The following is a 15545-nucleotide window of genomic DNA, read 5'->3' as shown; positions in this document are numbered from 1 at the left end:
AGATATATTTAGATGGTTAAACATAATTATAGGGGGTCTGGAAGCCTCAGACATCAAGAAGACTGGAATGTTGTTCCACAGGTGATTCAAAATCAAACTTACTAAACAATGAAAGAGATGCAAAAAGTCCAACTAAATTCTGGCTTTTCTCATAATGACTACCTTAGTGCTTTTAGAAACAGCAGATTCTTCTAAAATAATGTTAGTGTCCCTATTGCCCTAATCAGGCACACACTTGCTCCCTCCCTAGGTTCCTGCATCGCTGGCAGGGGTGGGAGTTTACTGCTCCCACATTTCATATATATTTCTGTATTGTTAGAATTAAAAAATAATGAGCATGCATTAATTTTTAGAACTTGAAAGTGATGTAAAAAGGAAAAGGAGCAGAAGGGAGCGCTCTGGGTACTGGAAATGTTCTGTATCCGTCTGAACGGTGGTTGCATGCATAAGTAATATATAGGAATTCACGGAGTTAAACACTTGAGCTTTGTGCACTTAAGGTAAATTATATCAAAAACATTAATGAATCCTATTGAATCTTTAAAAATAATGGCTCTTAAGACTGATATGAGAGTTGAAGAGTTACCTGCACTAAGACAAAAAATCTTTTCTTCCATCTCTTCCAGACATTCTTACCGATGGCCCATAAATACCTGAAGGAAAGCAAAAAGACCAGAGATGCGTTAATGCTTGAGCTAGTGAGCTGTTTAGCTCGCTTTACCATGAAGCTGGGTGCTCGCAAACAGGGCTCAGGAACAGATTGCAGACTCTGGAGTGTGTGGTTGAGAAGAATGAAGAGCAGCAGGCAGGGTTTACTTTGGTTTGTAGGAGGAATTGCGGCCCATCATCAGACTTGCCTTAGAACCTTGACTGATTCCAGGAAACACCTTGGAAAATGTTACATTGTACCTTAATTTGTTTATGTGCTAAACGTCTTATAGGTAGGGAAACTCCTGAGAGCTGTTGCACAGGAGAGAAAAAAAGAGTGCTAAATCTCACAACTCCAACTCTTTCACCTCCTGTCAAGTCTCTTTCAGGAAAACCTTTAGTAAACAAAGCAAACCTTGTCTGCTTTTCCTGTAATTCTGGCAAATGTAGTTATGTTACAGAAAGGAAGTTTCAAGTCGGCATAGAAAGTCCTCCCTACACCCGTCCCTCTCCCCGAATTGCTCTTCTGTCGATGGAAATTAATCTTTATGCAGAAAAAATTTAGTTAAAGGAGGGTTGAGAACAACAAAGGCACACTCCCAAGCTGTCTGGAGATTTCATGGTCAGTGTTACTAATTCATTCCTGAATTACCCTGTTGGCCTGATGGATTGATACACGTTGAACTGGCATTGATCAAGGAGGTGAGGCTGGTGGTTTTCAAGCTCTATTGGACCAAGTGAAGAGAGATCTGGTCATACTCAAACCCAATCAAATCCTCGAGTTCCAAAACTGGCTTTATGTGCTATCAAAACCCAACTGGACAACTTCCAAATCCCCACTTCACTTGGAATCAGACACAGTTTCTGCTTTGGAACACAATGAAGAATGCACCTAATTAAAATGTACACTGTTTGACAAATTTCAGGGGCTCGTAGCAGTGGCTGGTGGCCTAAGTACTCAGACCTTCATGCCAGGAATCTGAGTCTTCCGGGTCCTTTTGCTTCCTCATGCTGATTCTTTAATTACCAAGTGCACTTGATTTTTACCTCCTGCCAAGTTCCTTACTTTGCTCACACCTCCACTCTTTCAGTCCCAGCACACATTTTATGGCCATGGTAAACCACAGAGGAAACTCTTAATCGGTTTCACCAGAATGAGTTTCATCCTCCTCCTGGCCGTGGGACGGATCCTACCATCTGCATGTATGAATTTCCCTGCTGAAACTCCTTCAGTGAGTCTCCCCCACTGACACGAGGGGAGCCCGCAACTTTGACCACTCATCTTGCACTTCCATGATTTATCCCAGATCGGTCCATCTGTTGTATGATTTACTTGCCTTTTTTCTTTAAATTGATGTATTTAACAAGAATAAATTTATTTTGAAAGGAAACTTTACATTGTAGCTTTGATATACTAATTTTATATTACATAATGCACATTAAAATACATAAACAACTGCTTAACTAATATATGCTTGTCTGTATACCACGAAACAATCTTGTGTACCATCAGTGGTAAGAAGAGACCCAGGGAAACCTTAGCCTATAGAAACAAAATGGAGCATCTTGACCTGGCCTAAAAATGACTTTGTTTGCTAGCTTCTGTGCCTTATGTTACCTGTAATTCCTCACCACACCATAAAGTTGCACACCCCCATAACTTTGCACGTGTTATGGTGCCCGGAATGCCTTCTCCCTGCTCCTTATGTTAGAAATCATATTCTTCCTAAGTTTGAATCCTTACCGTGATGTCATCACCTCCTGGGCCCTGCAGATAATTCTGCTGGTAGTTACAATGATCACACTGCTATAATTTATTTATTTTCATATGTATTGTTTCTATTGGATTGTGAGTTCCTTGAAGGAAGGAAACTTGTTCTTTTTTTCTACATTTTCCTTTCTAGATTCCTAGCACAGCTTTTGATGTATGGTAGGTGGTCAGTATACATTTGCCATATTTCAGTTAGTTATGAATGCCTTGGGAAACCAGAGCCATCTTTATCAAACTTTCTGATGAGAGTTTCACACATTGCATAGAGACGTGCACTCCACTGCCAAGTTCTTTGAGTTTTTTTTTTTTCCTCCCAAAATATATCCCATCTATTTCTATCTCCACTGCTACTCCCCATTCAAGCTACTATCACGTCTACCCAGACCACAGCAACAGGCTCCTCTCCGGTCTCCCTGCTTTCACTCTAACTCTTTTCATTACATGGCAGACAGAGTGATCTTTTAATGGGCAAATTAGATCAGGAATACACTCCATCTAGATAAGGATGGGAAACTATAGAAGGGTTTTAAGCAGGCAAGTGACACAATTATATTTCTATTTAAGATGATCCCGGTGGCTGCTGAGTGGTTAATGCACTGTAGATGGAAAAGGCAAGAGAGAAGGCAGGGACACCAGTGAGACGGTTACAGTAGTGCAGACGACAGAAAGAGGATGGTGGCTGGACTGAGGCTGAGGCCGTGGAAATGGCTGGACGGCTGGTAAGTGCATCAGCCCCGAGGCCAACGTGGTCAGCTCTGGTTACGTGGATTACCTAGCTGCCCTGGACAGTGTTCTTAACCCTCCTGAAATAATATATAAATGTATCCATGGCAGAAATGGAGCTAACAGGAACCTTCAGCCAGGTCCAAGGAGAGACAGGGTTATTGGTCTGTACCGATTAAGAGTATAGTGTTCCAGTTCTAGTGGTTAACCTGAGATGTTGGACAAGATGCTTAACCACTCGGTGCTCTGGAAAACAGGGCCAGGAATGGTCCCTCTCTTGCAGGGTGGTTGTGGAGATTAAATGAGATGATGCTTGTGAAGTATAAGCACGAGGCATGGCAGGAAGTAGATGCATAATAAATATCAGCCTTATTATAAAATATCTTTGAGTACAGAGGTCAGTGTATCGTTACGAGTAGTTATTAATAGCTAAATATGTGACAAGAAATCTCCTTGGACATATGTACACAGGGAAATAGATGAATTAAAAGATAAATAAGACAATGGGCGAAAATTTTTCTAGTTTTAGTAATGCCTAGTAACGTCGTAACTCTCATACTTTTCTGGCCGCTACTATCAATTTTTCTTACTTCTTAACTTGAGTCCACATAAAGAGATTCAAAACAACAAACACAGCTACGACCTCTAAAGTGTTTACAGTTTTAACTGATGAGAACGGAAGTAGGAAAAGGAGTTCACGTGAACCCACAGAATGTAATTCATATGGTATCATTAATTTTTTCCTTCATGATAAAAATGCCAGCTACTGCTCGTGAAGTCTTACTAGTCTTCTGTGCTGTGCCAGGTACTTTATGTGAATTTATTATACCCACCCGGAAGGGTTAAGACCTTGAATCTGGAGCTTATGTTGCTTAAGCTTACGTTGCTTACGTTCCTGCATGACCTTGGGCAAGTTACTAAACTTATCTCTACCTCAGTTTTCTCATCTGTACAATGGGGACAGTCATAATGGTACCTACTTCAAGTGTTGCTGTGAGGATTAAAGCAGTTAATGAGACATAAAGCGCTTAGAACAATATCTGGCACAAAGTAAGCAATTATCACTGGGTATGTCATTATGTTATCACTCCTAATTTACAGCTGAGGAAACTGAACTTCAGAAAGGTCAAGTAATTTCTCCAGGGCGCCAAGCTGGTGAATGACATAGGCAGAATTTACACCCAGAACACTCTGGTTCCAGAGGGCCCTCTTCAGCATGCTATTCTTCCTCTTATAGATGACAAACTTTGGTTTCTGTATTGAACTAAGAACATGAATGGCTATTCCAATCAAACAGAGAGGACTTGTGGTTGAAGGCTTCTGAATGGGAAAGCTGAGTGGGATCAGAGGTAAACGAACAATGCTCCTTTGGGAAGTATCATTTGGTTTGCATGAAAGAAGGGCTTTCCCTCTGAGGCTTCCTCAGAATTTATTGCTAATTTGGCACATACCAGATATCAAAACCAAGAAAAATTGAGGGCTACAATGTACAGTTTCTGTCTAGTCAGCTCTGGTTCTATATTTTCTTAGGTTGAAACACACTCATTAAGCAGAATGAAAAGTACCTGGAGCAGATGGAATTCTGTCATTGTAGACATACAGGTGGCTTCCCCCCTCCAGCTCTTCATTCCATAGACAGATCTACCTGTGTGGGCATTAGTGACCCTCAACTACCTCTTCAGGCTATCCAGATATTTGCAAATCTGGATTTATGAATAGATAATCAACATTCTAGTACAGTGAGCCAAAGTTACCTGAGGGGTTACATCTCAAACTCAAGGTGGAAATACCTAGGTGGGAATTCTGGGTCCTTAGGTCCTTAGGCTTAGCTGCCCCATGCCTCAGTTTAATCAGCTGTAAAATGGGGTTAGCATAGGATCTACTTCATTTGGTTGTTGTGAGGACAGATGGAGATGATGCATGTCAAGTTGTTAGCACAGTAACTGGCCCCCAGTAAGTGCTCAGTAGACCTAACTCTATGCTTCCTGCAAGAAATGCACTTTAAATCTAAAGACACAAAGAGGCAAAAAATAAAAGGATGGGAAAGGAATTACGATGCCAACATTGGTTTTTAAAAAATCTGGAGTGGTTATATTTATTACTGTCACACAGAATAAATTTCAGGACCAAGAATATTACCAGGGATAAAGAAGATCATTTTATAATGATAAAAGGGTCAATTCATCAAGAAGACACAGTAATCTTAAATGTTTATGCATCTAATAACAGAGCTTCAAAATATATGATGCAAAGGTGGACAGAACTCTTAAGTAGAAACAACCAAATCCACAATTATAGTCAGATTTCAATACCTCTATCTCAATAATTTGCAGAAAATCAGTAAAGATTTAGAAGATTTAAACAACACGATCAACTAACTTGATTTAATTGATCTAATTATAGAAAATAAGCCAATGGGAAATAAAGTGGGATCCTAAATATATTGAATTAGGTCAGTCTAGGTAGTTCTGTTTGAGAGTCTGTGTCAATATGAGTGGTATCTTGGGGACTTATGGGGAAGGGAGAGGAGTGTGATGGTTTTGAAAACAAGAAGTCTAGAGCAATGGCACAGCTAAGAAGGTGGAAAAGGAAAGGGTATTTTAAGAAGCATGGGTAACTATTTTGTCATTCACTTTGAAAGATGTTTTCATTGCATATATAGACTTGAGTACATTAAAGGTGTTGCTCCTCTGTCTTCTCACTTGCAATGCTTCTAACAAGAACTGTTTTATCCTTTTCTGTGTAACATTTCTTTGTTCTCTGGCTGCTTTTATGATTTTCTCTTTATCACTCGTTATTAGTTTTATACTTACACTGTACCTTGCTGTAATTTTTTTCATGTTTCTTAAACATGGGTTTGTTGAACTTTTTGGATGTAAGTTTTATAGCTTTTATTAAATTAAAAATATTCAACCAAAAAAAAAAAAAAGCATGGCTAAGACTTATAAGCTGTGGTGCAATGAATGAATTCCAAGTGGAGTCATGGGAAGCTCTGTATTCTATTCATGTTTCAGGTCCTCAGTTAAGTTGATTTCTTTCATTTCAAATGGAAAGCAATAACACAATTCTAGACCTGGCTCTGATGCTTACTCTGACTTGGGCAAGTGTGTTCACCACTCTAATCCTCAGTTTCCTTATTTGTAGAGATTGACTCATTCACATTCATTTATGCAACAACATTTATTGGACTTATACTACATGTCAGGCCCTGTACTAGTTTCTTCGAACAAAGAAGGCAGATGCCCCTGCTGACAAGGAACTCAAAGTCCAGTGGGGAAGACAGACAACAAAATAATAAATGAAGAAATAGCTGGTATGTGAGATGACTGTAAGTGCTCTGGTGAAAACAAAGCAGAGTAAGAGACAGACAGAGGACACAGATGGGCCAGGAAAGGCATTCCGATAAGGTATAGAGACACACAGAAATCAAGGTGAGCCATGTGGACATCTGGGTGGGGGAGAAGGGGCATCGAAGGCAGAGGAAACAGTGGGGACAAAGGCCCTGCAGTGGGGGTACACATGAAGTCTTCAGGAAGAGCAAGGAGGCCAGGGAGGCTAGAGCCTTGATCAAGGTCAGATAGTAGTGGTGTCCTTATTAGACAGGGCCTTGTTGCCACAGAGGCAACACTGACTTTTATTTTGAACGAGATGGGGAATCACTGGAGATTTTCCAGCATTCAAGTGGCAGGATCTGACTTGTGTTTTAAAAAAAATTACTCTGGCTTCAGGGTGGGAAAGAGCCTACAGGGGGCAAGGACAGCAGCGGGGGGACTGCTGACAAGACAAGTGCAACAGGTGAGAGGGAGAATGAGGGAGGCCTGGATTCGAATGATGGTGTGGAGGTGGTGATGAGAGGTTGAACTCTAGATTTACCTTGAAGGTGGAGTGACGAGAACGTGATGATGGATGAGATGAAGGGTGAGAGAGAGAGAAAAGTGTCACATGACGCTGAGGATGTTGGTCTGAGCAACTGGGCGAAGGGAGAGGCCATTTATGAAGATGGAGGGATAATAATAACTAATCCTTGGGAGGCTATTTCAGGGATAAAATGAGATAATGCACGTGAATGCACTTCCTGAACTTGAGAACATCATATGGATATAAAAGATGAAAAATTAGAAAGCCACCGAGGAGATGCTCATTCTCAGATATCCCTAATACTCATGTCTTAAGGCCAAAAGCTAGTGTGGATTTTCTCACTGACATTTTTCTATTCAATAAAGTTATTCTTAATGGCTCAGTGGCTCATTCCAGGAACCACAGTCCACCAATAAGGAGTAATTCACAGTAATTCTGAGGTTTCCTCTAGGTTTTATTTATTTTTAACATCTTTATTGGGGTATAATTGCTTTACAATGGTGTGTTAGTTTCTGCTTTATAACAAAGTGAATCAGTTATACATATACATATGTTCCCATATGTCTTCCCTCTTGCGTCTCCCTCCCTCCCACCCTCCCTTCCTCTAGGTGTTAATAAACATCGAAGTAGACACAATTTATAACCTCAGAGTTGATTCTTAAAAATTCCTTTCTCTCTCTCATTCTCTAAGCTGTGACACTGTTCTGATATTTCTATCCTCCTTCCCCATATAATAGGGCTTCATAAAGCTATTTTAAGTTTAAATGGAAAAAAAATGTAGTTCACAACATTTTTATTTTCCTTGAATCATCCCTTGGGTAGCTAAGGTTGTCCAGCCCTGATTTAGGCCACAGTGGGTCTGACAGTGTTTTTAAGGTACGCACTGTCCACCTTTCAGAGCTGCCCTAGGTCCTCCTGGTATATTTCCCGGCAGGGGTAATTTTTAGATGGCAGCCTAGTAAAATGAAATCACTGTGGAGCCTGTCAGAAGTGAGTTACAGATTTCTTCTATCATCCATAGGGTCAAGATGGTCTGAAATATGTTAGTAATTTTATGAATGAATCAAGAGAAAAATTTCTTAATCCAGATTGGTTAGAGAACTGAAGAGAATGTGGGAAATGGGAATTTGTCCAATAAGGAAAGTTAATACCTACGTCAAGTGCTTGCCGTGGGGATTAAACGAGAGAGTGTTTGTAAAACTCCTAGCACAGAGCTTCAAAGGGGCCTAGAAAGTGGGTTGAGCTACTGATCTTTTTAAGGAAGTTTCTTTAAGAAGTAGGTTTAAGGACAGATATATTCATTCATATTTCTGTTTCTCTTTTTTGTCTGCTCTACCCTCTTCACTTCGCCCTCTTTCCCTCCAACCTGCTCACTCATGCTCTCATTCCTTTAGCAAATATTTACCAAGTATTTACGAGTCAATGCTTTGCTTAAGACACAAACGCTGTTCCTGGGTGCTACAGGAACCTAACAGAATTCTCAAATTCTTTGTCTTGAAACTAGGATGTTTATATTGCAGAGGAAGGGATATTAGGGAGAAATCCCATTTAACATTTTGGGAATATATGCCAGTAATAATGATAAGAAGGAGGGAAAGCTGACCTTAGAAACGTGTCACAAACATTTTCATGAGATGCTAACTGAGATGAGGCAAAGCTAGCCCTTCATCGTGGACAGTTGAAAAAGGACAGAGTGTATAGCAGGGGACTGGCTCATTCCCCTACAGCCTTCTCACGGCCACAGGCAGAAGAGCTTTGCCAACATCCCACCTAAAACTCTAGGAATACTTTGGCCTCAAGACAATGCCATGTTCTGATGAACCTAGGGGCAGGACAGGAATAAAGATGCAGACGTAGAGAATAGACTTGAGGACACAGGGAGGGGGAAGGGTAAGCTGGGACGAAGTGAGAGAGTAGCATGGACATATATACACTACCAAATGTAAAATACATAGCTAGTGGGAAGCAGCCTCATAGCATAGGGAGATCAGCTTGGTGCTTTGTGACCACCTAGAGGGGTGGGATAGGGAGGGTGGGAGGGAGACACAAGAGGGAGGGTATACGGGGATATAGGTATACGTACAGCTGATTCACTTTGTTATACAGCAGCAACTAACACAACATTGTAAAGCAATTATCCTCTAATAAAGATGTTAAAAAAAAAAGACAATGCCATGGAAATTCTCCAAATCCAAGCCAGAGCTCAGGTTCAGCAGCCAGTCTCTGGGAGACCTTTGCTTCCTCTGGAGTTCCCCATGCCCGACCCCCTCCAATACCCTCCCTAGTAAGTATCTATCTTTCACTCGAACCTTGAGCCTTCTTTGTTCCCTAGAACTGAGGCGCCAAGGCCAGGGCGCTGCTCTTTACTCTGCCTGCATGCTGCCCTGGTGTGCTCAGCTGCTGGGATGTGTACCTCCTATCCCGACCACGCCCTCCTGAACCTCTCACGGGCTTCTGCTTAAATCTGTCTTAATCAGTGACCAGCCCCTGGTATTGGGTTTTTGAATTCCCCACATCTCTAGAGCATAACCAAGCTTCAATTTTCATGTCAGTTTTATTACTTTAAGTCCTTTCACAAACACGTAAGCAGAATGATAGCCGGTTGGCAAATGGTACCTGCAAAATCCTTGGAACACAATCCAGTCCCTTCCACTGGTTAAACATTCCCCTAGTCAGAGTTAAACGGCCCAGCTCCTTTCTAAGTGGTCAGATTTTCTGAGATAGAGGTGTCCAAGCAATTTAGTTTAATAGGCAACGGGGCTCAGCACATACCCACTTGCCAATAAACATTTCCTATACAAACCATTGGTTTGATCTGCAAAATAAAACGACAGTTTACCTATTCTTTTTATCCTACTTGAGATTACTTAATTGGTCATTCCTCTCAAACCTTAAGAAACTGAAGACAATCATAAAATTTCTACTCTCTGGTTAATTTAAATGTTATGCTAAACACTAAAACTGATTCAAGGTGAGTTGATTGTTTGAAGGTCCCCTACAGCAACTGCTTACACCTCCTGGGTATGGTTGTTAAGGAAGGTGTAAGTGCATGATTCAGAGAATCTGAAAGATCTGGATGCCTTTAAGGAGGTATGTGAGGCCAGTAAAAACTCTTAGACCAGAATCACCCAGCATGAGTCTAGGAAGGTTTTGAACTGTACTGGAAATTCTATTAGAAAAGGATAAGGCAATGACCCTGTCCTGGTGGTTTAGCAAATGCAAATACAGTAGTCATAAGAATCGAGGAAGCTTCTATAGTAAATATCAAAGTCAGGTATTTTAATAATCTCTCATATTTCTTTGGCTTTTCTTCCATGTCGTTCTCTGAAGATCAACTTTTATCTATTTTTATTTTTAAATATTTTAAGAAATGAATGGGGTGGGTCCAAAATTACCACTCGGAGAAGGAACACTTACCCAGAATGCTTCATGTTTTGAGGCTTATCCATTCGGACGGCAAGTTTGATTTTGAGGTCTTGATCGGGGCAGTTTTTGGAGACTGTCATTTTGTGCCACTCTGACTGTTTGGGGCTGTTGGGAGTGGGATGGAGAATAACCTGCAGGGAAAAAGGACAATCATATTAGCCAGAAAATAGGAACACTGTTATGGGCATGTTTTCATAGACGAGAAACTTGGCTGCTGAGAATTGAGGGTCTCATCCGTGTCCCACAGCCAGCGGGAAGGCACTTAAATGAAGTGGAGGCCTGGGCATCGGACTCAGATCCAAGGCTCCACCTACCAGGGCTGGCTGGTGCCAAGCAGCCCGGGCTGAGGACAAAAATGGCATTCTTTGCTCTCTTCTCTCTCTCTGGCTAATTCTGTAAGAGTAGGGGTCACGATTTCTGCTTTTGTACTTCTCTAAAGTTCAGGAGTACTAAAACAACACTGAGCTGAGAATGTACTCCACACATTGTTCTCCTCAAATAAGAAGATGGATGTATAAGAGAAAGAAGTGTCCTTCTATATTAGACAGGACCTCTAGTCTACTCTTTTTTCCATTCATCAGGATTTCTTCCGCTATGTCAAGAGGAGAAATCCTTCCCAGGCTGCGGGGGAAGAGGGAAGGGACCATATCTGATGAGAAATGTGAGACTTAGAGGTGAGAAGGAATGTGCTTAGGGTCCCACATTTCAATGGGATTTCACCTGGACTTGACACCTTATCACACAGCACCCAACCCTGTCCTGGCCCAGAGGGAAGCCCATGCAGCTTGAAGAAGGGCCTGTTCTTAGGAAATGCCTTTCACCAGGGTGCTTCAGAGTCGGTGCTATGACTTGCGTCTTTTGTCCCAGTCCTCACAGTCGCAGATGCTGTAAATGAACCCAGAAGGGGACCCACTTCTCCAGTAAGTCCACTTTTTCAGGATGCGACGAAAGAGTTCTCACTCAGGAGCCACGTGGGGTCTAGGAAATGTGCGTTCAAGGAGGAGCAAAATATTTGGAAAATCCCCTAAACGACGGGAATGTGGACGAGATACAGGCACAACCAAAGCTGGGCCTGCTAAGATCTGTTTCTGTGGTGGCACTGTGCCCTGCTTTGGTCTGTTTTTTCCAGGCACAGGGAAGGCAGGCTCCTTTCCTGGGTTTCTTTCACCTCTGCAGAGGGACAGGAGGGGCTCAGAGTCTCAGGGGTGGACACTCTAGCCTTCTAGGTGCTGTGTCGACCTCACCGCCATCATGCAAGCTTGGCCTGTGCTTGGAGAGTAGACACACACGGCTTTCTGTGTGACTGTGGAACAAGGGCTTTGAGAAGAGTAGATCACTGCAGGAAAATGAAATCAGCCCACTTGATGTGCCTTGCTTGTGCTGATTTTTGACCCCTTCTGATTCCAGGCCCAACCCTCTTTTTTCCACAAAATTCCCTCTCTTTGATGAAAAAAAAATTTGTATATTCTTGCTAAACCCAACATTGGAGGCTTCTCAAGGTCTCATGACACGATTAAAATACAAGAAGGCCTGATTTTTCAAACCGGAGGCTGCCAACTTTTTTTTTTGATCCTGCCCTACTTCAGTAAAATATTTTTGAGCAATGAGCCAAATATCTTTAAATAGATCACTAGTAATATAAAAATATATCAATATAATGTATAAATATCAGTCAAATATATATCCATGTATCTTTTACATGATGTACGTTTACTTTGTATTAATATACTACATTATTACCTATCTCATAAAACATACACAAATATAGAAGTTTTAAAAAGATGGGCTAAAGAACTCTATTTTTATTTTTAAAAATTCATTTATTTATTTTTTTGGCTGCGCCGCGCTGCTCGCGGGATCTTAGTTCCCCGACCAGGGATCGAACCCGTGCCCCCTGCAGTGGAAGTGTGGAGTCCTAACCACTGGACTGCCAGGGAATTCCCCCAAAACTCTATTTTTAAATATCTTGGTATCTGTGGTGGCTTTGTACTATTGTTTGCCATATGTTATGGTACCATATATACGTAAGGCAAGGCTCATTGTTGAGGATACTGGATGCGAATCCGTGGTTCAAGCGGACTTGTAGATAAACTCAAAACATTTTCATTGACCTCTCATCCTGAGTGCACCCATACTGTTTTTATCTCGTGACATGGATGGCAGAACTACTTGTTAGCAGGACTGATGTCCCCTCTACCATTTTTACGTTGTTTGCCAGGCTTGCAATACCAGTATTATCTTCAGATCATAGCTCTGCTGTAATAGTCTTCTCGGCCAGTTATTCATTTTGTGAGGGTTAATTTAGTAGAAATTCTATCATAAAATGTAACAGTTCACGTGACTGGCACTAGTGAACTGTGATATGCCTTAGGATGCTGGAAGGAAATGAGTAAGTCAGGGTGCCACCGGGTCGTGGAGACCTCTTGTGTTATCTCTCGAGATAACACCTGTCCCTGTGTGTCACCTTGTATCATGTTCCGTATCCTGAGACCCCAGACTGTGGAAGATGGAGAGGAAGGACTTGCCGATCTCAGTGTAGCTGACCTTCTCCGCTGTGCTAGTTTGGGCTGAGAGGTGGGGCTGGGTCGGTGAGTGATGTGTTGGGAAACGAGGAAGGGGAGGAACTGGTAAGAGAAACCCCACCAGGGCCAGAACAGCAGTAGGTAAGGCCCAGGGCCTCCTTCTGCTTCTGCTCGCTTGGCAAATTCAAAGCGGGTGGGGCGCTCTGGGCACCCGGAGCTTGTTAACAGGCCATCCACCGAATGGGTCCTGGGCGCGTTTCCCACCGGCAATATAGTGTCCATTCGCCGACACAAATGGCCGCAGCTCACTACTGGCCACTCCACCGAGGCTTCTTCCCCGACGTGGTCGCTCCCTGGGGACACCTCCTCTCTAGGGTGGATGGAGAGATGAGGTCACCGTAGTCCTCCTCCACCTTCATCCCCACTCTGCCATGTGCCCGACGGGCCAGCGACTCCTTTGTAAGTGTCAGCCCCGCTGAATTATTAGGGTCCTTATGGGTGCACATGCGTCCCGAGCGGTCCACACACCTCATCTGGGCATTCCAGGCTGCTAGCTGAGCACTCTGTCATCTCAGCCGAGGCTGTGTGCTGTGCTCTGATGTGGTGATGCTGATATGGGAACACAACCCGTCCTCTGCAGTAAGCTGTATGTCAGCCAGCCCCAGCTTCTCTTAGTTACCTGGGCATTTGGGCAGGTCCTTCTGGGGGACGGTTTTACCCTGAGGCTTTACCTGGCTGAACCTCTCAAGCACTTAGCCTCCATGTCTCTCCTTACCTCTGCATTCCCCCGGGAAGGCGTGCCTGCTTTTCAGACTAGATTATGTCCCCTTGCTGTGTGCCTCCCAGGTGTCCTTTCTCTAACAGGGCACTCACCACACTGCATTGTAATTTCTGGTTTTATGTCTCTATTCCTTACGTTCTGTGTGGTTAAGGATTTTTGACTGTCATTATTCCTGTTTGCTCTGTGCATAGCGCAAATGAATGGACACAGTGGGCCCGTAACCCTATTTGATGAGTACAAGGTTGAGAGTATTGCACTGTTGTCAAGAGTGTAGAGGAACAGTCACTCTCTCATGCCTTTTGTGAAATTATAACTGGTGTATACTCTTTAGGGGACAATTTGGTAGTATCTGTCAAAATTCAAATTCCATTCAGCAAGATACTTTTTTGAAATTTATCCTATACACACACACACACACACACACACACACACACACACACACACAGAGACATATGTGCAAAGAAATAAACTCAAGGTTATTCATAGAGGCATTGTTTATACAGCCAAAGACTGGAAACAATCTAAATAAATTATGATATATCTACACAGTGTATGTAGCTATGGAAACAAAAGGGAAGTCAGTATGGGCTGATACAGACTCATCTCCAAATATCCTCATATTTCAAGCAAAGTGCAGAGCAGTATGCATACAGTAACTTCCAACTATGCTCCCTTTCTTTATTATTTTAAGAGGGATATATACAAATATGCTTGTATATGTTATGCTTGTACATGCATAGAATATTTCGGGAAGAATGCCCAGTAAATTGAAAACAACGTTTTTCTCTGGGAAAAGATACTCAAGTCAGTTGGGTGGGATCATTAGTTTTCACTATATATCCATTTTGATTATTTTTTGACTATATGCATGAGTTATTTTTCAGCTCAAAGGTTAACAAAAAGGAAACATAAAAATAAAAATGGAACAAACTAAATACTGTTGCGTGAATGAACACAGCACCAGAATCTTGAATGTGGCTATGTCCTGCTAAACTTGGGAAAAATCAGCACGTAGAAACACTTTTCCAAGGGGTCCAAGGAATCACTTTAAGAAAAGAGCAATTTTGGGCTTCCCTGGTGGCGTAGTGCTTAAGAATCCGCCTGCCAATGCAGGGGACACAGGTTCGAGCCCTGGTCCGGGAAGATCCCACATGCCACGGAGCAACTAAGCCTGTGTGCCACAACTACTGAGCCTGTGCTCTAGAGCCCGTGAGCCACAACTACTGAGCCCGCGTGCCACAACTAGTGAAGCCTGTGCACCTAGAGCCTGTGCTCTGCAACAAAAGAAGCCACCGCAATGAAAAGCCCACGCGTTGCAATGAAGAGTAGCCCCCGCTCGCCACAACTAGAGAAAGCCCATGCGCAGCAACAAAAGACCCAACGCAGCCAAAGATAGAGAGGTAGATAGATAAATACATTTATAAAAAAAAAAAAAGCACTTTTGTCCCCCAGCCGCTGTCTGTGGAGGTGCTGCCAGCAGAGGGCGCCCGTCCCACCAGCGCAAGGGCCAGGCAGGTGGGCTCCACCGCAAAGGTGGAAAGTTTTCTGTGGCAGGAAGTATAAACTAGTATCTGGGGGAATGTGTCATGAGACTAGAGGAGAGTATGATTTGTGAAGAGATTAATGGCAAGCTCGTGGCCTTCACCCCAACAGCAGAGCCAAGATTTTTATTTTTGCATAGGGACAACGCAGTGTAGTAAAAACAGAGATGACATGGCATCATTCCTGGCAAGTCACTTAACCTCCTCTGAGCCCCAGTGTAGTGGTCTGTACAGGAGGAGTAATAACTGGACCTTCCTCATAGGATTCAGATAAA

The 15545-nt window shown here is 42.6% G+C and overlaps 1 protein-coding gene across 16 annotated transcripts in view; it reads right to left on the bottom strand.

The window, feature by feature from the left end:
- Window positions 1-15545, bottom strand: part of CADPS (calcium dependent secretion activator) — a 479657-nt gene that overhangs the window by 177117 nt on the left and 286995 nt on the right. For all 16 annotated transcript variants that reach the window (XM_060163968.1, XM_060163967.1, XM_060163973.1 and 13 more), the window contains 2 exons: window positions 10418-10557; window positions 587-653 (listed from right to left, as the gene is read on the bottom strand). In XM_060163968.1, coding sequence (XP_060019951.1) covers window positions 587-653; window positions 10418-10557 — 207 coding nt within the window. The remainder of the gene's footprint in view (window positions 1-586; window positions 654-10417; window positions 10558-15545) is intronic.

This window comes from Lagenorhynchus albirostris, chromosome 10 (assembly GCF_949774975.1).
Source record: "Lagenorhynchus albirostris chromosome 10, mLagAlb1.1, whole genome shotgun sequence".
NCBI lineage: Eukaryota > Metazoa > Chordata > Mammalia > Artiodactyla > Delphinidae > Lagenorhynchus > Lagenorhynchus albirostris.
This window is presented reverse-complemented; position numbering and strand designations above follow the sequence as displayed.